This window comes from Heptranchias perlo, chromosome 33 (assembly GCF_035084215.1).
Source record: "Heptranchias perlo isolate sHepPer1 chromosome 33, sHepPer1.hap1, whole genome shotgun sequence".
NCBI lineage: Eukaryota > Metazoa > Chordata > Chondrichthyes > Hexanchiformes > Hexanchidae > Heptranchias > Heptranchias perlo.
In genome coordinates, this window is record NC_090357.1 from 8,077,712 (window position 1) to 8,102,479 (window position 24,768).

General features: G+C 45.0%; 1 protein-coding gene across 1 annotated transcript in view; it reads left to right on the forward strand.

The window, feature by feature from the left end:
• The window catches only part of LOC137301263 (NF-kappa-B inhibitor delta-like), a 107,311-nt gene that overhangs the window by 65,496 nt on the left and 17,047 nt on the right, over nt 1-24,768 (forward strand). The window contains exons 7-8 of the mRNA XM_067970722.1: nt 664-810; nt 23,606-23,657. Coding sequence (XP_067826823.1) covers nt 664-810; nt 23,606-23,657 — 199 coding nt within the window. The remainder of the gene's footprint in view (nt 1-663; nt 811-23,605; nt 23,658-24,768) is intronic.

Below are 24,768 nucleotides of genomic sequence, written 5' to 3' on the forward strand. Positions count from 1 at the left end.
GAACTGTGGAGGAGCAGTGAAATTTAGGGGTCCATGTACAGAAATCACTAAAAACCAGTGAACACTTACAAAAAATAATTTAAAAGGCTAATGGAATGTTAGTCTGGAGTACTGCGTTCAGTTCTGGGCACCACACCCAAGGAAGGATAAATTGACCTTGGGGAGAGTGCATCGGAGATTCACCGGAACTATACCAGGTCAAAAGAGTTAAATTATGAGGACAGGTTGCATAGACTAGGCTTGTATTCCCTCGAGTATAGAAGATTAAGGGGTGATCTAATTGAGGTGTTTAAGTTTATTAAAGGATTTGATAGAGTAGAGAGAGAGAAACTATTTCCTCTGGTGGGGAAATGCAGAACAAGGGGGCATAACCTTAATATTAGAGCTAGGCCGTTCAGAGGTGATGTCAGGAAGCACTTCTTCACACAAAGGCTAGTGGAAATCTGGAACTCTCTCCCCCAAAAAACTGAGATTGATAGATTTTTGTTGGGTAAGGGTTTTAAGGGTTACAGAACCAAGGCAAGTAGATGGAGTTAATCAGCCATGAACTAATTGAAAGGCCGAACAGGCTCGAGGAGCTGAATGGCCCAGTCCTGTTCCTATGTGTTCCTATTATGCCTGTATTGTTTGCATTGCTAATGATACGTTTTATGATATTTATAGACACCCCTATTGGTTGCTGTGGTTGCCAATCAGCCTCTGATCGTACGAGATCTGATTATTTTTGGTGCTGATCTGAATGCCGTTGACGACAAAGGACAAACTTTTCTACACCTGGCTGCTACCTACGGCCACTTGAGTATCATTCAGGTAAGCACACCTATTTACTCCTTCTGTGTCCATAATGAAGGCTAATACTCCATACAAATACTGAATAGCTTAATTGCTAATACTATTCCACTACTATTATTTATTGCTCTTAAATAGTGTATTGAAGTAGGAGATCAAACTGATTCTGATTAAATGCTTTGGAGAGTGATTTCAATCAGTATCTGCTTCCCGCACATAGCTGGAGTAGAATTACACACTGGCATATGTAGTGTTAAAAAGAAAAATTTCAAATGCTGGAGATCTGAACTAAAAACAGAAAATCCTTTAAGTGCATGGCAGGTCCTTCAGCATCTGAAAACATGCACATCAACCTTGAGCAATTCCCAGGTACTCTCCGCCTGTCAGCGCTTGCTCAGAAAAATCAGTGTGGGATCTAAACTTCACTGGGGTGAAATCTGGGGTGATCTTGTCCCAAATTCTTCTGTGTGTGCACAATTGTATGAACAGCTGATTCCTGTGCTTGTGAATATATAAATATACAAAATTAATGGGCAGGAAAAGACCAGCTGATCCATCAAGCCTGCCCCACACCATGATAGCCAGACCATCATGGCTAAACACTTCTCACCCATCCCACCACCCACCCCCCCCCCCCCCAAACCCTTCTCCCCACACCTCCCATCCACCCCTGTAGCCATGTGATCTCCTAGGAGAGGCAAATACACAGAAAACCCAGGGCCAATAAGGGAAATAACACTCTGAAAATTCCTCTCCAACCTCCTCGGGCGATCGAAACCAGTCCAAGACAGCACATTGGCCGAGTGTTATCTATAAAGACCCTTATCTTCTATATGATCCAACTCTGCACCTCTTGGAGGCAGAGAGTCAGCACCCACCACACCAACCGGCAATATATTCCAGAGGCTCAACACTCTCTGGGAAAAGAACAACCGCCCAACATCCAGTCTATTCCTACTCTTACATAGTTTACACATGTCTCCTGGTCCTCCCCAATCTGTTAAACTGGAATAATCAACAGGCACGCTATCCGGCCGTTTAATTATTTTATGGACCTCTATCAGGTCACCTCTAAGTCTACGCTGCTGTAAAGTAAATAGACCAAGGTCCTTGAGCCTATCCGAGTAGCTGAGGTTCTTCAAGGTAGGAATCATTCTTGTAGCTCTCCTCTGGACTTTTTCCAAGGCCACTTTATCACCCACCATGTGGGGGGGACCAAAACTGGGCACAGTACTCCAGATGCGGTCTGACCAGCGACCTGTATAGTGAGCGTTATGCGAGGGACCCAGCATGTAAGTCCTAAAAGGACTCTTAGCTTTTTGCTTGTGGCTCAGAATTCTGGCTTTGAGTCTCTCCTAATGGCCAAATGCCTTATTCTGATCAATGGGCATGGTACTGATATTTTTATTTCTACAATGGGCCGATTAAATTGCTATGACAACACCACCAATGGTAGTCAATTTATATTCAGCCTTTTAGAGCCCAGATATAAGAGGAGAGGATCTACTCCTCTTAAGGATAAAGTCCATAAAACCTCTATTCTGTGAGGATGGTTACCTACTGGTGTTTTTTGAGGATGTCACTGGTAGAATAGATAAGGGAGAACCAGTGGATGTGATATATTTGGATTTTCAAAAGGCCTTTGATAAAGTCCCACATAAGAGGTTAGTGTGCAAAATTAAAGCACATGGGATTGGGGGGTAATATACTGGCATGGATTGAAAATTGGTTAACAGACAGGAAACAGAGAGTAGGAATAAATGGATCTTTTTCAGGATGTCAGGCAGTGACTAGTAGGGTACCGTATGGATCAGTGCTTGGGCCCCAGCTATTCACAATATATATCAATTATTTGGATGAGGGAACCGAACGTAATATTTCTAAGTTTGCTGACGACACAAAACTAGGTGGGATTGTGAGGAGGATGCAAAGAGGCTTCAAGACGATTTATACAAGTTGAGTGAATGAGCAAATACATGGCAGATGCAATATAACGTGGACAAACGTGAAGTTATCTACTTCGGAAGGAAAAACAGAAAGGCAGAGTATTATTTAAATGGTGATAGATTGGGAAATGTTGATGTTCAAAGGGACCTCGGTGTCCTTGTACACCAGTCACTGAAAGCAAACATGCAGGGGCAGCAAGCAGTTAGGAAGGCAAATGGTATGTTGGCCTTCATTGCAAGAGGATTTGAGTACAGGAGCAAGGATGTCTTACTGTAGTTATACAGGGCTTTGGTGAGACCACATCTGGAGTATTGTGTGCAGTTTTGATCTCTTTACCTAAGAAAGGATATACTTGCCATAGAGGGAGTGCAGCGAAGGTTCTCCAGACTGATTCCTGGGATGGCAGGACTGTCGTATGAGGAGGGATTGGGTCGACTAGGCCTGTATTCACTAGAGTTTAGAAGAATGAGAGGAGATCTCATTGAAATATATAAAATTCTGACAGGGCTAGACAGACTGTATGCGGGGAGGATGTTTCCCCTGGCTGGGGGAGTCTAGAACTAGGAGTCACAGTCTCAGGATACGGGGTAGGACATTTAGGACTGAGATGAGGAGAAATTTCTTCACTCAGAGGATGGTGAACCTGTGGAATTCTTTACCACAGAAGGCTGTGGAGGCCAAGTCACTGAATATATTTAAGAAGGAGATAGATAGATTTCTAGACACAGAAGGCATCAAGGGGTACGGGAAGAGAGTGGGAATATGGCATTGAGATAGAGGATCAGCCATGATCATATTGAATGGCAGAGCAGGCTCGAAGGGCCGAATGGCCTATTCCTGCTCCTATTTTCTATGTCCATGTCTGTGTCTGTGTAGAAAGTTTCAATACCCCCAAACAGTTAAAGAGATTTTTATACCAGATCTTAATTATGATGGACAAAAATACACAATGTAGGATCTTGCATTGTTTTAATTGCAGTTTGTTACTTTGTACTCACACCCAGTCCTAACCCTACCTCTTCCACAAGTACACCCCCTCCACCCCCCCCACCTCAGAGCTAGACCTGTAGCCCAGTCTTGCCTAGAGCCTCAACCCCAGCCTGGAGCTCCATCAAAATCCACCTCCCCCAAACACAGCTCCGATAAGCTCACAGTCTAACCTTGACCTCAGGTCCACAACCAAAGCTGCAGGAGATAGAATCATAGAACGGTTACAGCATGGAAGGAGGCCATTCGGCCCGTCAAGTCTGTGCCAGCTCTCTGCAAGAGCAATCCAGCTAGTCCCACTCCCCCGCCCTACCCCCATAGCCCTGCAAATTTTTTCCCTTCAAGTACTTATCCAATTCCCTTTCGAAAGCCACGATTGAATCTGCCTCCTCCACCCCTCAGGCTGTGCATTCCAGATCACAACCACTCGATGCAAGATGCGATAGTAATTAATGTTCAAAGCCTTATATATCTCGAAAGATCTTTTTTAAAGATGGATCCTTGTAATGTATACAAGCCAACTGTGTGATTCTTTAACGTAGACATCCAGCATTTGGACCCACTTTATTCGTCTTTGTACCTCTAAATACGAGCACAGTTGCCCCATTCAAATTGGTGGGTCCGTGCAGTCTGTGGAGTTGTCCCATCACTTGCCAAGTCTCAGTTTCAATGTATGCAAGCTATCAGAGGAGAGGGAAAAAGGGAGTGTAACAGAGACACAAGACAGAGTGAACAAGTTTGAAAGAGACTGAGACAGTAGTGGGACAGAGAAGCAATGTAATAAAGAAAGAATTGCATTTATATAGTGCTTTTCACAACCTCAGGATATCTTGAGGATCTAGGCAAGACAGGGCTACAGGTCTAGCTCTGAGAGGCGGGGTGGAGGGGGTGGGAGGAGGTGTACTTGTGGAAGAGGTGGGGGTTAGGACTGGGTGCGGGTACAAAGTAACTGCAATTAAAACAATGCAAGATCCTACATTGTGTAATTTTGTCCTTCATTATCAAGATCTGGTATAAAAATCTCTTTAGCCACTTTTGAAGTGCAGTCACTGTTGTAATGTAGGAAACACAGCAGCCAATTTGCGCACAGCAAGATCCCACAAACAGCAATGACCAGATAATCTCTTTTAATGATGTTGGTTGAGGGATAAATATTAGTCAGGATACCATGGATAACTCCCCTGTTCTTCTTCGAATAGCGCCATGGGATCTTTTACATCCACGAGGGGGCAGACGGGGCCTCGGTTTAACACCTCATCCAAAAGACAGCACCTACAACACTCCTGCAGTACTGTACTGGAGTGTCAGCCTAGATTTTAGATTTTATGCCCAAGTCTCTGGAGGAGGAAATGAACCCACAACCTCCTAACTCAGAGGCAAGAGTGCTACCAACTGAGCCACAGCTGACAGTGTAGATAGCTCGTGTAGAGAAAGAATTGTTGGTGACTGGAGAATAAGGGGCTGGGATAAGAATATAGATCAGTAGTGAGAGAGGATCTGCCCACTCAATGTACTGTAAGACTAAACTGGGGAGAGGACGTAGAGACAAACCTGTGATCCAGAGGATAAAAGAGAAAGAATAATTACTGTGGAGAAAGGATTGTAGGGATTGAGTCAACAGGGAGATATTTCCAAAAGTAGTTTGGAAAGTGGGAAAGGCTTGGAGTATAATGATGCTTCCGTGTGATTCATTTGACTTAAATTGAAAAGTTGAGAATGAGACATCAGGAATTGTGCAGATAAATTAAATCAACTAAAGGGATTATTGACTTGATGGTGCTGAGATTACATAAACTAGTTACCACAGAGCTAGTCTCTTTAAAAAAAAAATTAATCCCAATTATCCATTGTGGTATAGAGTGCCAATTTTTTTTTAAAAGTTACTTTGATCCTCTTCTTCCAGAATTTGTTGACTAGCTTTACTCTTGATGTGTTCATTTTATTAATCTCATTGTTGTTTATATATCTTTCACTAGTTTTCTGGGTTGTTCATATTTGTGAATGAGAAGGATAGGTTAACATTTCAGTTTTAATTTTTCGGATTCTTGCCCACTGCAAGGTGCCCAGCCTCTCAGCACATATCGGAAATAGCGGGGAGCACACCCACAGTTCTCCAATACACACTGGCAGTAAACAAGGTGCCTCACAGCAGGCCAGGCCACTTGTCCACTCTAAAGGGTAGATCTGACATTTTCTCAGAAATCAAACTTCTGCTTTTCTGGCATGTGTAGAGTGTTGTACTGTGGGACAGTCAATGAACAAGATTTGGAAGCAGAAACATTTTTAGAAGACTCAATGAAGTCAAGCTACTATATAGCATCCAGAAAAATAATTCATTAAAGTTGCAGGTATATCTGCACATTCATTTCCCTTTTTTTAAAAAAATGTGCCACCTTTATTTTGGTGCTTTTCTGTTGCTGTGCAGTTTTGGAAAAGTGACACGATACCAGCCTCAAGGCATTGCTCTTCCCCCATTTACATTTCCCACTCTCACTATTTGTCCCACTCTCTGTCCCACTATTTTGCATAAAACAAGGAGCATAAGGAATGAACTCATCTCACTGTGAAAACTGTATTTTGTTTGTGTATTTTATGTAAAATAAACCAGTTTGTTGATGAAGTGTTGCCTCACCTCGACAGAGTATCTTCAGTTTGCGCTCCAGAATGACAGGAGTATGTATAGAAACATAGAAAATAGGGGCAAAAGTAGGCCATGCGGCCCTACTCCGCCATTCAAAATGATCATGGCTGATCGTCTAACTCAGTACCCTGTTCCTGCTTTTTTCCCCCCATATCCCTTGATCCCTTTAGCATTAAGAAATATATCTATCTCCTTCTTGAATACATCTAATGACTTGGCCTCCTCTGCCTTCTGTGGTAGAAAATTCCACAGATTCACCACCCTCTGAGTGAAGAAATTTCTCCTCATCTCGGTTCTAAATGGCATACCCCGTATCCTGAGACTGTGACCCCTGGTTCTGGACTCCCCAGCCATCGGGAACTTCCTCCCTGCATCTAGTCCTGTTAGAATTTTATATGTTTCGATGAGATCACCTCTCATTCTTCTAAACTCCAGTGAATATAGGCCTAGTCGACCCAATCTCTCCTCATACGTCAGTCCTGCCATCCCAGGAATCAGTCTGGTAGACCTTCATTGCACTCCCTCCATGGCAAGGACATCCTTCCTCAGATAAAGGAGACCAAAACTGCACACAATACTCCAGATGTGGTCTCAAGGCCCTGTACAACTGCAGTAATGTAAGGCGTCTTACAACACCAGGTTATAGTCCAACAGCTTTATTTGAAACCACAAGCTTTCGGAGCTTTCCTCCTTCGTCAGGTGAGTGCAGGGTTCCATAAAGGCACAGCATATATAAGTCAGAACAATGCCTGGTGATTACAGATAATCTTTCCAACTGCCCGTTATCACGTCTTGGCAGAGAGATAATCAAAGGAGTGGATGGTGTTCAGACAGGGAAACATTACATCCGAGACTACTAAATACACAAGTGGTCAGATGACAGAACTTTTTTTTCGCTGGTGGGGTTACATGTAGCGTGAAACCACACAACAATCGCCAGACAGGAGGGTTCCCTCCCAGTCGGGGAACACTTCAGCAGTCAAGGACATTCAGCCTCCGATCTTCGGATAAGCGTTCTCCAAGGCGGCCTTCGAGACACACGACAACGCAAAATCGTCGAGCAGAATCTGACCACTTGTGTATTCAGTAGTCTCGGATGTAATGTTTCCCTGTCTGAACACCATCCACTCCTTTGATCATCTCTCTGCCAAGACGTGATAATGGGCAGTTGGAAAGATTATCTGTAATCACCAGGCATTGTTCTCTGACTTATATATGCTGTGCCTTTATGGAACCCTGCACTCACCTGACGAAGGAGGAAAGCTCCAAAAGCTTGTGATTTCAAATAAAGCTGTTGGACTATAACCTGGTGTTGTAAGACTCCGTACATTTGTCCACCCCAGTCCATCACCGGTATCACCACATCACAACTGCAGTAAGACATCACTGTTCCTGTACTCAAATCCTCTTGCAATGAATGCCAACATACCATTTCGCCTTCCTAACTGCTTGCTGCACTTGAATGCTCACTTTCAGCGACTGGTGTACAAAGACACCCAGGTCTCGTTGCACCTCCCCTTTTCCCAATCTATCACCATTCAGATAATAATCTGTCTTTGTTTTTACAACCAAAGTGGATAACCTCACATCTATCCACATTATACTGCTCCTGCCATGTTCTTGCCCACTCACCCAACTTGTCCAAATCACATTGGAGCCTTTTTGCATCCTCCTCACAGCTCACATTCCACCCCAGCTTTGTGTCGTCTGCAAACTTGGAAATGTTACATTCTGTTCCCTCATCCAAATCATTGGTATATATGTGAATAGCTGGGGCCCAAGAACTGATCCCTGTAGTACCCCACTAGTCACTGCCTGCCACCCGGAAAAAGACCCGTTTATTCCTACTCTGTTTCCTGTCTGTCAACCAATTCTCAATCCGTGCCAGTATATTCCCCTCAATCCCATGTGCTTTAATTTTGCACACTAACCTCATGTGTGGGACCTTATCAAAAGCCTTCTGAAAATCCAAATACACCACATCCACTGGTTCTCCCCTATCTATTCTACTAGTTACCTCCTCAAAAACCTCCAGTAGATTTGTTAAGCATGATTTCCCTTTCATAAACCCATGCTGACTTTGTCCAATCCCATTAATGCCATCCAAGCGTTCTGTTATCACATCCTTTATAATAGACTCTAGCATTTTCCCCACTATTGATGTTAGGCTAACTGGTCTGTAATTCCCTGTTTTTTCTCTCCCTCCTTTTTTAAATAGTGGGGTTACATTTGCCACCGTCCAATCTGTAGGAACTGTTCCAGAGTCTATAGAATTTTGGAATGTGGTGGCACATGATATTTCAGTAGCCAGTAATCCCTGCGCCATAATAATCACTAAACTAGATATTGGACAGTTAAAAAAAGATATTGGGCAGTAAAAGGTATACTCCAGATCACAGAGAATGCAAGATTTGCTTGTGAGACTGACAGTGATGCTGAACTTCAAATATATCGACTGCAAAAATTCGAGAATTGTGACAGTGATACATTCAGCCATCTCAAAGTTCTGCTGAAGCCTGAGGAATACTGTTGCTCGAACATGAGGGAATGGGAAATATGCCCAACCAGATTTCCTGGATCCATTAGACCCAGTCGGAATTTGGATAGAGTCAATGTTAGTCTGTCAGGAGATTGAAAAATAAAACACTGAAAGCTCAGAGAATTTACCCGCTGAGTGTGTTCCAAACACATTGCAACAAGCTGCAAAGCTATGTGACGCAGTCAGCCCTGCTGCTCCATCTGTCTAACTGAGTCATAAATCTTTATGGGCTTGTCTAGCCAGTAACGCAGAATGGTATCAAAATACCTTCTGTTCTTCATGGCAATCAGATTACCAGGGTATTTGCATAGTGACTGACTGAAATGATCTGCCACTGTAAATACTACGAGGCCACCTGGGTTTCCAATAGCAACACACCTTCGTGAACTGGTTGCCAAGGCATAAATATTATTTTTTTAAACTAGCGCTGCTGTCAAGGTATTGGAGCTTCATGCAATTATTTTAACGGTGGAAGGGATCGGTTTTAAATTTGTTTCTCAATCTCAGCAACTGAAAGATTCCAGGGTAAAAATCAGAATCACACTTTAGAACAATGAGAAAATAGAGAAACCTGAAAAGGTTTTTATTTCTGTATAAAATGAATCATTGTGCTGATTGCTAGCTGCCCTGAATAGCCCAGTTGGTTAAGGTAAGAACCTAATCTGGTCTGGGGGGTGGCATACAAACTATGGGATGGATTTTGGCCTGGAGTGGAGAGCAGGGGTAGCCACTCCGTCCACTCTATGAAACCCCGAGGCCCAAACAGTTTATCATCGTCAGGACTCGTAACAATAAAATCAGAAATACGGCCAGTGCCAAACGAGTGCTGATAGGAAGCTTGCCAATCGATGGAGAGGGGGGCGGGAAATCCAGAGGCCTGTCCATGGAGCCAAGCTGGCAGAGGACCCTTAGAGGGATAGATACAGGCAAATCGGGGATTAGGGGGCTGCGGACGGTCAGGAGGACTTTTGCGAGGGCACAGGAAGAGCATTCATGCTCCTCCTGCCCCCTCAAAAATCCACCGCTCACCTGTTTTTCGGCCTCCAGCAATTCCTTTAAGGGACGTTGGTTTGGCTGCTTACCCCACGGTATAAGTGGACGGGACTAGCACATCACGGGCGCCATGCATCTTAACTTTGATATTGCATTGGGGGCCTTAGTACATCGTGGGACCCCGATTTGCAGACAATAAAGAGGCTCCTGGAGCTCTATATCCCAGGCTACTCCAGCATTGCAGCAGGTGCTAAAATGGTGTTAGAGATGAAGATTGAGAAATGGTAAGGGATATCATTTTACTTATATTCCATTTTCTTACATTATTTCTGTAGTTTAAAAACCCTAAAATTGAAAGTCTGGTAGTGTATCTGTACCAAAGGTTATTATTGTAAACAATTTTACAACACCAAGTTATAGTCCAGCAATTTTATTTTAAATTCACAAGCTTTCGGAGGCTTCCTCCTTCCTCAGGTGAACGTTGTTGGAAATGAAATCCTCGAAATGAAATCGCATTTATAATTCACAGAACAATGCTTGGTGATTACAGACAGTTTTTTCAACTGCCCGTTGCCAAGGCAATCAGTGTGCAGACAGACAGGTGTTACCTACAAGATCTCCGAATATACAAATCACCAAAAAAAAACCAAAAAAACAAAAAAAACAGAGATAGAGGTAGAAACATAGAAAAGACAGCAACTGACCCGTTATATTAAAAACAGATAACATTTGTTCGCTGGTGGGGTAACGTGTAGCGTGACATGAACCCAAGATCCTGGTTGAGGCCGTCCTAATGGGTGCGGAACTTGGCTATCAATTTCTGCTCGACGATTTTGCGTTGTCCTGTGTCTCGAAGGCCGCCTTGGAGTACGCTTACCCGAAGGTCGGTGGCTGAATGTCCTTGACTGCTGAAGTGTTCCCCGACTGGGAGGGAACCCTCCTGTTTGGCGATTGTTGCGCGGTGTCCGTTCATCCGTTGTCGCAGCGTCTGCATGGTCTCGCCAATGTACCATGCTCTGGGGCATCCTTTCCTGCAACGTATAAGGTAGACAACGTTGGCCGAGTCACAGGAGTATGAACCATGCACCTGGTGGGTGGTGTCCTCTCGTGTGATGGTGGTATCTGTGTCGATGATCTGGCATGTCTTGCAGAGGTTACCGTGGCAGGGTTGTGTGGTGGCGTGGACACTGTTCTCTTGAAAGCTAGGTAATTTGTTGCGAACGATGGTCTGTTTGAGGTTGGGTGGCTGTTTAAAGGCGAGTAGTGGAGGTGTGGGGATGGCCATAGCGAGGTGTTCGTCATCATTGATGACATGTTGAAGGCTGCGGAGAACATGGCGTAGTTTCTCCGCTCCGGGGAAGTACTGGACGACAAAGGGTACTCTGTTGGTTGCGTCCCGTGTTAGTCTCCTGAGGAGGTCTATGCGATTTTTCGCTGTGGCCCGTCGGAACTGTCCATAGAGGCCATCCCCTATGGACAGGCCCTGCGAATACACAGGTTCTGCTCAGACGAGGAGGAACGCGATGGACACCTACAGACGCTGAAAGATGCCCTAGTAAGAACGGGATATGACGCTCGACTCATCGATCAACAGTTCCGACGGGCCACAGCGAAAAATCGCATAGACCTCCTCAGGAGACTAACACGGGACGCAACCAACAGAGTACCCTTTGTCGTCCAGTACTTCCCCGGAGCGGAGAAACTACGCCATGTTCTCCGCAGCCTTCAACATGTCATCAATGACGACGAACACCTCGCTATGGCCATCCCCACACCTCCACTACTCGCCTTTAAACAGCCACCCAACCTCAAACAAACCATCGTTCGCAGCAAATTACCTAGCTTTCAAGAGAACAGCGTCCACGCCACCACACAACCCTGCCACGGTAACCTCTGCGAGACATGCCAGATCATCGACACAGATACCACCATCACACGAGAGGACACCACCCACCAGGTGCATGGTTCATACTCCTGTGACTCGGCCAACGTTGTCTACCTCATACGTTGCAGGAAAGGATGCCCCAGAGCATGGTACATTGGCGAGACCATGCAGACGCTGCGACAACGGATGAACGGACACCGCGCAACAATCACCAAACAGGAGGGTTCCCTCCCAGTCGGGGAACACTTCAGCAGTCAAGGACATTCATCCACCGACCTTCGGGTAAGCGTACTCCAAGGCGGCCTTCGAGACACACGACAATGCAAAATCGTCGAGCAGAAATTGATAGCCAAGTTCCGCACCCATGAGGACGGCCTCAACCGGGATCTTGGGTTCATGTCACGCTACACGTTACCCCACCAGCGAACAAATGTTATCTGTTTTTAATATAACGGGTCAGTTGCTGTCTTTTCTATGTTTCTACCTCTCTATCTCTGTTTTTTTTGTTTTTTTGGTTTTTTTTTGGTGATTTGTATATTCGGAGATCTTGTAGGTAACACCTGTCTGTCTGCACACTGATTGCCTTGGCAACGGGCAGTTGAAAAAACTGTCTGTAATCACCAAGCATTGTTCTGTGAATTATAAATGCGATTTCATTTCGAGGATTTCATTTCCAACAACGTTCACCTGAGGAAGGAGGAAGCCTCCGAAAGCTTGTGAATTTAAAATAAAATTGCTGGACTATAACTTGGTGTTGTAAAATTGTTTACAATTGTCAACCCCAGTCCATCACCGGCATCTCCACATCAAAGGTTATTATAGCAGTCTATATGGGCAGCTGAGACACATTTACATTCGCCTTATCACCCCAACTGACAAAATTAATTGTCACTTGGAAAAATACAGGTTAATAAATGACAGCCAGCAGGGATTTGTTAAAGGCAAATCGTCTTTGACTAACTCGATTGAGTTCTTTGATGAAGCAATGGAGAGACCTGGGGGTGTATGAACACAAATCTTTGAAGGTGGCAGGACAAGTTGAGAAGGCTGTTAAAAAAGGCAAACGAGATCCTGGGCTTCATGAACAGAGGCATAGAATACAAAATCAAAGAAGTTATGCTAAACCTTTATAAATCACTGGTTAGGCTTCAGCTGGAGTATTGCGTCCAATTCTGGGCACCACACTTTCTGAAGGATGTCAAAGCTTTAGAGAGGGTGCAGTGGAGATTTACTAGAATGGTACCAGGAATACAGGATTTCAATTACATGGAGACTGGAGAAGCTGGGGTTGTTCTCCTTAGAGCAGAGAAGGTTGAGAGGAGATTCAATGGAGGTGTTCAACATCATGAAGGGATAGAGTAGAGCAAATAAGGAGAAACTGATCCCAGTGGCAGAAGGGTCAGTATCCAGAGGACCCAGATTTAAGGTAATTGGCAAAAGAACCAGGTGAGATAAGGAGATTTTTTTTTTTTTTTTAAACACAGCAAGTTATGATCTGGACTGCCTGAAAGGATAGTCAAAGCAGGTTCAATAATAACTTTCAAAAGGCAATTGGATAAATACGTGAAGGGGAAAAGGCAGGCGAATAGGACTAATTGTTTAATCGGTTTTCAGTAATGATAGTTGAGGAATAAATATTGGCCAGGACACTGGGGAAGAACTCCCCTGCTCTTCTTCAAAATAGTGCCATGGGATCTTTTATATCCACCTCCGAGGGCAGATGGGACCTCAATTTAAATGTCTCATCTGAAAGATAGCATCGCCAACAGTGTATCACATCAGTACTGCTCTGGAGTGTCAGCCTGGCTTAAGCACTCAAGTATCTGGAGTGGGACTTGAACCCATGACCTTCTGACTCAGACAAGAGTATGCTACCCACTAAGCCATAGATGATAACACAAAACTAGATGGGAATGTGAGTTGTGAGGGGATGCAAAGAGGCTTCAAGGGGATTATAGACAGGCTAAGTGAGTGAGCAAGAATATGGCAGATGGAATATAATGTGGAAAAATGTGAAGTTATCCACTTTGGTAGGAAAAACAGAAATGTAGAGTTTTTTTTTTAAATGGAGAGAGTGGGAAATGTTGATGTTTAAAGGGACCTGGATGTCCTTGTACATGAGTCACTGAAAGCTCACATGTACAACAAGCAATTAGGAAGGCAAATGGTATGTTGGCCTTTATTACAAGAGGATTTGAGTACAGGAGTAAAGATGTCTTACTGCAATTATATAGGGCCTTGGTATTGTGTACAATTTTGGTCTACTACCTAAGAGAGGATTTACTTGCCATGGAGGGAATGCAACAAAGACTCACCAGTCTGATTCCTGGGATGGCAGGATTGTCATATGACAAGAGATTGAGTAGACTAGGCCTGTACTCTCTAGAGTTTAGATGAATGAGAGGTGATCTCATTGAAACATACAAAATTCTTATAGGGAACAGGATAGATGCAGGGACAATGTTTCCACTAGCTGGGGAGTCTAGAACCAGGGGTCAGTGTCTCAGAATAAGGGGTAGGCCATTTAGGACTGAGATGAGGAGAAATTTCTTCACTCAGAGGGTGGTGAATCTTCAGAATTCTCTACCCCCAGCAAGCTGTGGAGGCTCAGTCATTGAGTACATTCAAAAAGATCAATAAATATCTAGATATTAAAGGCATCAAGGGATATGGGGATAGTGCAAGAAAATGGCATTGGGGTAGAAGATCAACCATGATCTTGTTGAATGGCAGAGCAGGCTCAAGACTCCTATTTCTTACAGCTGACACCAGGAGGAAAGGGGCAAACTTTTTTTTTTTAAATTCTTATTGCTTCTTCCTAGTACTGTGGGCCTCGTGTCAGAATCTTGAGAAGCCGAGCAGCTACAGGTTCTGGTATGGGGCTCTGTTAGGACAATCCATACCTGAATCAATATTTGATAACAGCAATACCTGTAAAACAGCTAAATACTGAGAGAATATGCATTCCATGTGATCAAGGTTGTAAGGATGGTGTCAGTCTAGTCGAACATTTGTATAAGTGGTGGATTTTGTACAGGCTTGCACAGCACATTCCTTGGGAAATCTGTACAAGCTTGCACCAATCTTCACTTGTGACCAATTCTTGTCAGATGATCTTCCTCCAACATTAAATATTACTATAAACTCTTGTTGCTTTAATACAGCTAGAATTAATGCTTTTACAGTGGGTTGTTTGTGTCAATTTTACCTCCTTCTCCTGAAACTGCTGAATCAATGTGGGACACTGTTCCACTGGCACCAGCTGTCCTCAGTATCTCAACCAAGTGGCACTTCTTCATACAAGAGCCTAGAGGGCGAGTGTTCGCAGGCCATTCAGTCACTGAGGAGGTGTAGCACAGCCAAGGCAGGTCTGCTGCAAATTGAATAGCCAGGTGACAAAGGATAGACTACTCAAGCCTGGTCTTCAGTTACTTCCAGCCTTTATTCACAATACCACTACCATACCCTAGATCAGCTCTCTTATAAATGGACACAAGGGCATTCCTAATTGATACACACCACCTGAATACATTTAACACTAATTGATATAAATCACATGGCTACAATTAACAAGCTCTGCCCTCAACCTATGTGCTTTCCCAGTGGAGAGGTGGGGCGGTCAATAGGTAGTTATCAGGACCCCCTCCCCCCTCCCAATTTATTCCTCTGTCCCGCTTCAGAATTCCTACAGTCAATGACTACCACTGCCCCCTGCGCTGAGATCAGCTTACACAACGCAGAGCAGAGATCAAGCTTGGGATCTTCCTGTGCTATATGGCTCGGCTCCTATCCAGCTGGTGCCCTTTTTCCTCACACACAATTTACAATAATTTACTTACTACATCAAACAAAAGGGAAAGTTCAGACATTGTATCTTCAGAAATTCCCAATCCCTGAATGACTGGTTTGGTTCAGAAGTGAGGACTCCTGGGAAATTGATGAAGAAATAATAAAACTCATAAACCCTTGAAAGGAAAGCAAATTATTGGAGTTTTACGATGAAAATTATTTCCCCATAGCTCCATAGTTTTGCTTTAGCAAGTGTCAGTGATTTTGGAATGCATATTAGGCTTTATCTCCGAGCAGAATCCTGTCCAAGCTCTTGCTTTAAAATTCAGTTTTCGATTCTCCAAATATGAGATTTGGATGTAGCTTCCTTCACCGTTGAGTCGATATTGCAGTTTTAGATTGTGTTCCTTTCCAATTCTCTCCCTTTTTCTCTGCTCCTCTCCCCAAGTTGCTGACTTTTAATGCGGTACGAGTAGCAGCAGCCACCTTATTCAAGTGCCCCTTCTCCATACGGGAGCCTAGTTGGTGTCTGTTGGCAAGCTAGTGGGTTCTGCAAGGTGTCACAGCCTGTTCTAGCCCTCTATCCACATACACACATTTTCTAGGAGTCACTGGCTAGCAGACAGGAGCCCAGAATGCTGGGGCCAAATTCAGCGCAATAAACTGCCGCCCTGATTGAGATCACCAACTCCGCATCAACCAAGAATCCAAAGTGGGCTTTCTTCTGTAAGGCTTAGCAGTTTCAGATTTTTTAAGGAATGGCACTTTATTGAGGGGTTTTTAGTAAGATATGTAGCTGGGACAGACCCACTCTGGAAACTCTGTTCTAACATCATCAATAACAATAACAACTTGCATTCATATAGCGTCTTTAATGTAGTAAAACGTCCCAAGGCACTTCCCAGGAGCATAATCAGACAAAAATTGACACCGAGTCAAAGAAGGAGATATTCGCACAGGTGACCAAAAGCTTGGTCAAAGAGATAGGTTTTAAGGAGCGTCTTAAAGGAGGAGGGGTAGAGAGGCAGAGTGGTTTAGGGAGGGAATTCCAGAGCTTAGGGTCTAGACAGCTGAAGGCATGGCTGCCAATGGTGGGGCGAATGAAAAGGGGGATGCACACAAGATCAGAGTTAGAGCAATGCAGAGTTCTCAGAGGGTTGTATGGCTGGAGGATGTTCCAGAGATACAGAAGGGCGAGGCTATGTAGGGATTTGAACACAAGGATGAGAATTTAAAATTGAGGCATTAGTGGACCGGGAGCCAATGTAGGTCAACGAGCACAGGGGTGATGAGTGAACGGGACTTGGTGCGATCAGTATATCACCCACCATTCATGCACATAGCGGCTGTGCGCTGACTTTTTCAACATCTTTACTCTTATTTACAAACTTTCTTTACTACAGGGCAGGGCACCTTTAAATATGTAATTCCTGCCCCCGCCCTCCAACCATGGGCATTACAAGTCAGTTGATGGCCATTTCTGCAAGAATTAAAACTGGATGGGGGCTTGGGAGACACTTTTAGGGTGGTCGCCTGTGGTTATTGAATCTTGAAGGCTTCCAAATTTAACGTACCTGCTGCCGTAGGCTCTGCGCACAGGGTCCTTGCTGCTCTGAAACACTGCACATTTTCATTCCCGATGCTTATAGCCCTCCCCCTTTAAGGTGGTGCTGCAGACTCTTCCCACTCGGCCGCCTCCCCCGCCCAATCTCCCACCTCTTTGGGCAGTGCGTTTCATGCTGGCAGCTCGCCGACCACATTATAATGAGGAACCAGGACCAAAATGGATGAGAACCCCTCCCAAGTAGCGCTCAGAACAACAATCGCGTGCCGCAAATAGCAACTCATACTGTGCAGCTGCATCAAGATTAACTCGAGCCCTGAGCTCCATTGACCGTGATCTCTGTAAACTGGCACTCTCCACTCTGAATATTCAATCATTAATACAATACTGTGGCCAAAACACAGTGTTTGCAACAACAGACATGATTACAACATCATCATCATCAACAACAACAACAACAACAACTTGCATTTATACAGCGCCTTTACCATAGTAAAACGTCCCAAGGTGCTTCACAGGAGTGTTATCAAACAAAATTTGACACCGAGCCACATAAGGCGGTATTAGGACAGGTGTCCAAAAGCTTGGTCAAAGAGGTAGGTTTTAAGGAGCGTCTTAAAGGAGAGAGAGGTAGAGAGGCGGAGAGGTTTAGGGAAGATATTCCAGAGTTTAGGGCCGAGGCAGCTGAAGGCACGGCCGCCAGTGGTGAAGCGATTAAAAATCAGGGATGCGCAGGAGGCAAAAATTGGAGGAGCGCAGAGATCTCGGAGGGTTGTAGGGCTGGAGGAGGTTACAGAGATAGGGAGGAATGATGCCATGGAGGGATTTGAAAACAAGAATTTTAAAATCAAGGCTTTGTTGGATCGGGAACCAATGTAGGTCAGCGAGCACAGGGGTGATGGGAGAACAGGACTTGGTGCAAGTTAGGATAAGGGCAGCAGAGTTTTGGATGAGCTCAAGTTTATGGAGGGTAGAAGATGGGAGGCCGGCCAGGAGAGCATTGGAATAGTCCAATCTAGTGGTAACAAAGGCATGGATGAGGGTTTCGGCAGCAGATGAGCTGAGGCAGAGGCGGGGACGGGTGATGTTACGGAGGTGGAAGTAGGTGGTCTTGGTGATGGAACGGATATGTGGTCGGAAACTCATCTCAGGGTCAAATAGGACGCCAAAGTAGCAAACGGTCTGGTTCAGCCTCAGATAGTGGCCAGGGAGAGGGATGGAGTCGGTGACTAGGGAACGGAGTTTGCGGCGGGGACCAAAGGCAATGGCTGCGGTCTTCCCAATATTTAGTTGGAGGAAATTTTTGCTCATCCAGTATTGGATGTCAAGCAATGTGACAAATGAGAGACAGTGGGGGGGTCGAGGGAGGTGGTTGTGAGGTAGAGCTGGGTGTTGTCAGCGTACATGTGGAATCTGACATGTTTATGGATGATGTCGCCGAGGGGCAGCATATAGATGAGAAATAGGAGGGGGCCAAGGATAGATTCTTGGAGGACTCCAGAGGTAACAGTGCAGGAATGGGAAGAGAAGCAAATTCAGGTGATTCTCTGGCTACGACTGGATAGATAAGAATGGATTCAGGGGAGCGCAGTACCACCTAGCTGGACGACGGAGGGGATGCGTTGGAGGAGGATGGTGTGGTCAACTGTGTCAAAGGCTGTAGACAGGATGAGGAGGGAGAGTTTACCATCATCACAGTCACATAGGATGTCATTTGTGACTTTGAGAAGGGCCATTTCAGTACAGTGGCAGGGTCGGAAATCTGATTGGAGGGATTCAAACATGGAGTTGCGGGAAAGATGGGCATGGATTTGGGAGGCAACAATACGTTCAAGGACTTCAAGCACTTCTGGTTAATAAACTTGTTCACCAAGCAGAATCATGCTGTGGTGTTTGGTGAGGGCTCAGTGTGATGGTGTATTTTGCTCATTGGAGGACTGTAGACTTTCCTGATATCAACTGTTTGTTGGTGCGTCTGACTGATGCAGCAGATATATCTGTTACATGGGAAGAGCCATTTGTTTACAGTCTTTCCAGCATTTACTAAGAAATTGCTGTTTGCAAATGGTGCTGGAAAATGCCTGTTTTATTTAAATAAGTCACACAGGCTGGACAAAAAACAATTGCAGTTGAAAGGTGAGAGCTGTCTCGCAGTAGAACCAATATTTTGTTTTGGTGAGTTTATAAAGATTTGGCCAAACATAAGTATGGTGGACCTTTACACCTGTAATGGTGCCAACTATGACTTTAGGAGGTGACGTCTTTCGGATGAGAGATAAACCAAGGACCCGTCCACCCTCTCAGGTGAATGTAAAAGATCCCACGGCACTATTTCGAAGAAGAGCAGCGAAGTTCTCCCTGGTGTCTGGGGTAACATTTATCCCTCGTCCAACATCACTTAAACAGATAATATCGCTAAAAAAAAAATGATCTGGTCATTATCTCTTTGGTGTTCGTGGGAGCTTGCTGTGCACAAATTGACTGCCGCATTTCCTACATTAGAACAGTGACTACACTTCAAAAGTACTTCATCTGCAAAGTGCTTTTGGACGTCCTGAGGTTGTGGGAGGCACTATAAATGCCAGTTTTTTATTTCATTTTTCTTGTATGCAATTTATTTGATCTAGTAACAAGGGAACCTAACTGAGTGAGCACTGACGATAAATTAACACAACTTTGTAGAAAACAATTTTCTAGCTTTGTATTGGTCATTTTTACCCATGGATGAAGTCCCAGTGTGTGTTGTGGGAGCTCTTGGTATAAATTTCTGGAATAAGACATGCTGGCGGCCTGTTAGAAGACAGGACGTATTGTTAAGGTCAATATGGCGATGTCTCAACTGCTGTATTGAAGCACAGGCACTGTGCCCCTGGTTAATAAGTAATTACAAGACTGGACAAAATATTTATCAGACTATTGTCAGAAAATAAAAACCATTTGACTTTTTGCTGCTTCCATCATCAAAGGGCTTCTCAGCACAACTTATCCGCTATTCCGTAAGCCAGGAGCTTTTTCCTAGACGTGAAAAAGAACAATTATGATCGTGCAGTTGTTTCCGATAAGGGATTTTGTTGTGTATTAAAGACACGATACCCTTGCACACACTGTAAATCATGGATACTACGCCTTCAGGCCACTGTTGTCCCACTAGCCTTACGTTATCTTGCTGTGTGTTCCCTTCTGTTTCTCAAGAGGTAACTCACAAAGTTAGGATTGATGTGGAGATGCCGGTGATGGACTGGGGTTGACAATTGTAAACAATTTTACAACACCAAGTTATAGTCCAACAAATTTATTTTAAATTCCACAAGCTTTCGGAGGCTTCCTCCTTCCTCAGGTGAACGGTATGGAAATGACATTTTCGAATCCTTCGCATTTGAAAATCACAGAACAATGCCTGGTGATTACTGCCCGTTGCCAAGGCAATCACAGTGAGCAGACAGAAAGGTGTCACCTAAAAGGCCACCGAATATACAAACCCCCAAAAAGAAGAGAGAGAGAGAGAGAGAAGGAAGACAGTCAATGACCCGTTATATTAAAAACAGATAACATTTGTTCGCTGGTGGGGTTACGTGTAGTGTGACATGAACCCAAGATCCTGGTTGAGGCCGTCCTCATGGGTGCGGAACTTGGCTATCAATTTCTGCTCGACGATTTTGCGTTGTCGTGTGTCTCGAAGGCCGCCTTGGAGTATGCTTACCCGAAGGTCGGTGGCTGAATGTCCATGACTGCTGAAGTGTTCCCCGACAGGGAGAGAACCCTCCTGTTTGGCGATTGTTGCGCGGTGTCCGTTCATCCGTTGTCGCAGCGTCTGCATGGTCTCGCCAATGTACCATGCTCTGGGGCATCCTTTCCTGCAACGTATGAGGTAGACAATGTTGGCCGAGTCACAGGAGTATGAACCGTGCACCTGGTGGGTGGTGTCCTCTCGCGTGATGGTGGTATCTGTGTCGATGATCTGGCATATCTTGCAGAGGTTACCGTGGCAGGGTTGTGTGGTGTCGTGGACGCTGTTCTCCTGAAAGCTGGGTAATTTGCTGCGAACGATGGTTTGTTTGAGGTTGGGTGGCTGTTTAAAGGCGAGTAGTGGAGGTGTGGGGATGGCCATAGCGAGGTGTTCGTCATCATTGATGACATGTTGAAGGCTGCGGAGAACATGGCGTAGTTTCTCCGCTCCGGGGAAGTACTGGACGAAGCGGAGCGGAGAAACTACGCCATGTTCTCCGCAGCCTTCAACATGTCATCAATGATGATGAACACCTCGCTATGGCCATCCCCACCACTACTCGCCTTTAAATAGCCACCCAACCTCAAACAAACCATCGTTCGCAGCAAATTACCCAGCTTTCAGGAGAACAGCGTCCACGACACCACACAACCCTGCCACGGTAACCTCTGCAAGACATGCCAGATCATCGACACAGATACCACCATCACACGAGAGGACACCACCCACCAGGTGCACGGTTCATACTCCTGTGACTCGGCCAACGTTGTCTACCTCATACGCTGCAGGAAAGGATGCCCCAGAGCATGGTACTTTGGCGAGACCATGCAGACGCTGCGACAACGGATGAACGGACACCGCGCAACAATCGCCAAACAGGAGGGTTCTCTCCCTGTCGGGGAACACTTCAGCAGTCATGGACATTCAGCCACCGACCTTCGGGTAAGCATACTCCAAGGCGGCCTTCGAGACACACGACAACGCAAAATCGTCGAGCAGAAATTGATAGCCAAGTTCCGCACCCATGAGGACGGCCTCAACCGGGATCTTGGGTTCATGTCACGCTACATTTAACCCCACCAGCGAACAAATGTTATCTGTTTTTAATATAACGGGTCATTGACTGTCTTCCTTCTCTCTCTCTCTCTCTTTTTTTTGGGGGGTTTGTATATTCGGTGGCCTTTTAGGTGACACCTTTCTGTCTGCTCACTGTGATTGCCTTGGCAACGGGCAGTAATCACCAGGCATTGTTCTGTGATTTTCAAATGCGAAGGATTCGAAAATGTCATTTCCATACCGTTCACCTGAGGAAGGAGGAAGCCTCCGAAAGCTTGTGGAATTTAAAATAAATTTGTTGGACTATAACTTGGTGTTGTAAAATTGTTTACAAAAGTTAGGATTATACAGGGGGCTGTCAGCATGTACAAATCCTGAATGTGAGACTTTCTGTTGTGAGCCTGAATCATTGGCTCGTGCCTCAGTTGTTTGAAAGTGACAAAATCAGGCCATGAAGATCTTGGGTTGGATACCCAATCCGTGTTGAGTTACCTGATCTCAGCCAAAGCCACGGTAGAAGAGCTACAAACACCAGAAAATGCTGGAAATTACACAGCAGGGCAGCCAGCATCTGTGGAGAGAACGGACAAGTTAGTGATGTGGGCGCGAGCCCGTGATCAAAATTGAGAAATGAGAGGCGGACAGGCATATTAATACAATCAGAGAAAGGGGAGGGGGGGAATTTATATTTTAAAAATAAACGACGTCAGAGAAAAGTCATGAGTGGAGTGATATAACGTCAGTCAAGTAATGGACAAAAACATTAAAAAGACAGAGGGGATCATTTTGACTTTGGTTGAGAGTATAAAATGGGTGATATCAATTCAACCGCCCGTTACACACCTCTCCCGATTTTAATTTCCATTGCCTTCCAATGGCAGCTGAATCGATATTGCCCATTTTACACTATCACGCAAAGACATTGTTACCCCGAGTGTGTAAACAGCCAAGAAAGTAGGAGACCTGGGGAAATGTAAGGAGAGGGGAGAGATGGAATACCTGGAGTTAGGCGTGGAATTAAAGCAGGCTTGAACACAAGGATATTGTTACAGTCTGGAGTTTAAAAAGTCAGTGTTCAGACCTGAGGGTTGCAGGGTGCCCAGGAGAAAGATGACATATTGTTGTTGAAGCTTGCGCTGAGCTCTGTTGGACCAATGACAGAGAGATCTGAGTGGGAATGGTTGAGGGGGTTAAAGCAGTGAGATCATGCTTCCAGACAGAAGGGAGGTGTTTGACAAAGCGATGACCTGACCTCCATTTGAACTCCCCAGTGTAGAAGAGATCACACCATGAGTAGCAAATACAGTATATTAGATTAGAGGAAGAACATGTAATTTGCTGTCTCACACAGAAGAAGTGTTATGGGCCCTGGGCAGTGGTTTGGAAGGAAGAAAATGGGCAGGTGTTACATGTCCTGCGATTGCTAGGGGCAAAGCTTGTTGGCCTCAGAGCTCTTGGCTAAAGGAAGGGAGATCGTCGGGGTTCCTGATCCTGGGGGTGCATGAGACATTCCTGAGATGGGAGGGAAACCTGGGATCACATTCCTGGGATGGGAGGGACACATGGGATAACATTCCTGGGATGGGAGGGTACTTATACTGTAATATGACTGCTTCTATGGAATGCAGAAAGAAATGTCTTTTGACCTGTTAATTCTGATCTTCAGTCAAATTTGTCTGTTTTTCCAGATGGTCATAGCAGCTGGCACATTGGTGAACTTGGAAGCATGGGACTTTGAAGGTATGTAATTAGTGCTCAATCATTAATGCGTTGTCTTCACTGACTGTGTGAAACCCCCGTGTAATCTTTGTTGCGTTCTATGTGACAGGCACCAGATTAGAGTTGTCGCCTGTCCATTCTGTGATCGAACCGACCAGTTTTAGAGTGGGCTGCAGCAATTTTTTTAAATGTAAACCACGCACGGGTGGTCTGATTTTTAAAATCTTGGTTCGTCTTTTCCACTCACTAGCCTAGAATTTCCACTAGTGGTGTCATTGAGACCCAATGGGGGTGGAAATCTTCTCGGGCGGCAATGCAAAGAGTCAATGACAGATTGGCAACCCTTTACACAGTCTGCCCGATATTCTTTCCCATTGACTGCGATGGAAAAAGCCTATTGGCAGTGTGTAAAAATGGGCTTCCGATTCACTATCACCAGTTTTGCACTACGGCCCACAATGAATTTCACCCCCAATGGCTACTGACAAGTTTTGGATAGACTAAAATGGAAGTGGGTTGTTTACACCCATTTTTTCAAGGTCAACATAGCATCAGGTGCAGAATCGAATAGGTGGAGAGCACACTGGGGGTTGATCATAGAATCATAGAAAGTTACGGCACAGAAGGAGGCCATTCGGCCCATCGTGTCCGTGCCGATACCTTGACTTTGTGCGCCAGTGTAAAATGGGCAGTCCGTTTTACATCTCTCCCCATTTTTTTATTTCCTATGACTTTTATTTCCAGTGGCTATCACCTGTTTTACACTATCGCACAAAGTCAAGATCTACCCCCTAGTGGTGGGAATGGAAATTTGCATGTAAGTGAAATTTTAAAAGTTGGGACCAATTAAAGGGGAATGTCACTATAGGGTGACAAAAATTCTGAAAGCCTTTGCCAAGGCTGAAGGGGCAGGGGACTAAGAAGTGACAGGTAGAAATGAAGGAAAAGGAAACCCAAGTAAAGGCTCGAGTCTGCAGGCAAGTGACAGAGCATCCCAACAGTTGACCCCCCTGTTTGCTGGCTACTAAAGTGAAGGTGGTGCTGCATGAAGTGGTTGTGAGGACTGAGACCCTCTGCATCACTCCACATCACTAGCCCCACAGGTAAGCATTGCAGCATGCCTCCAGAGCCA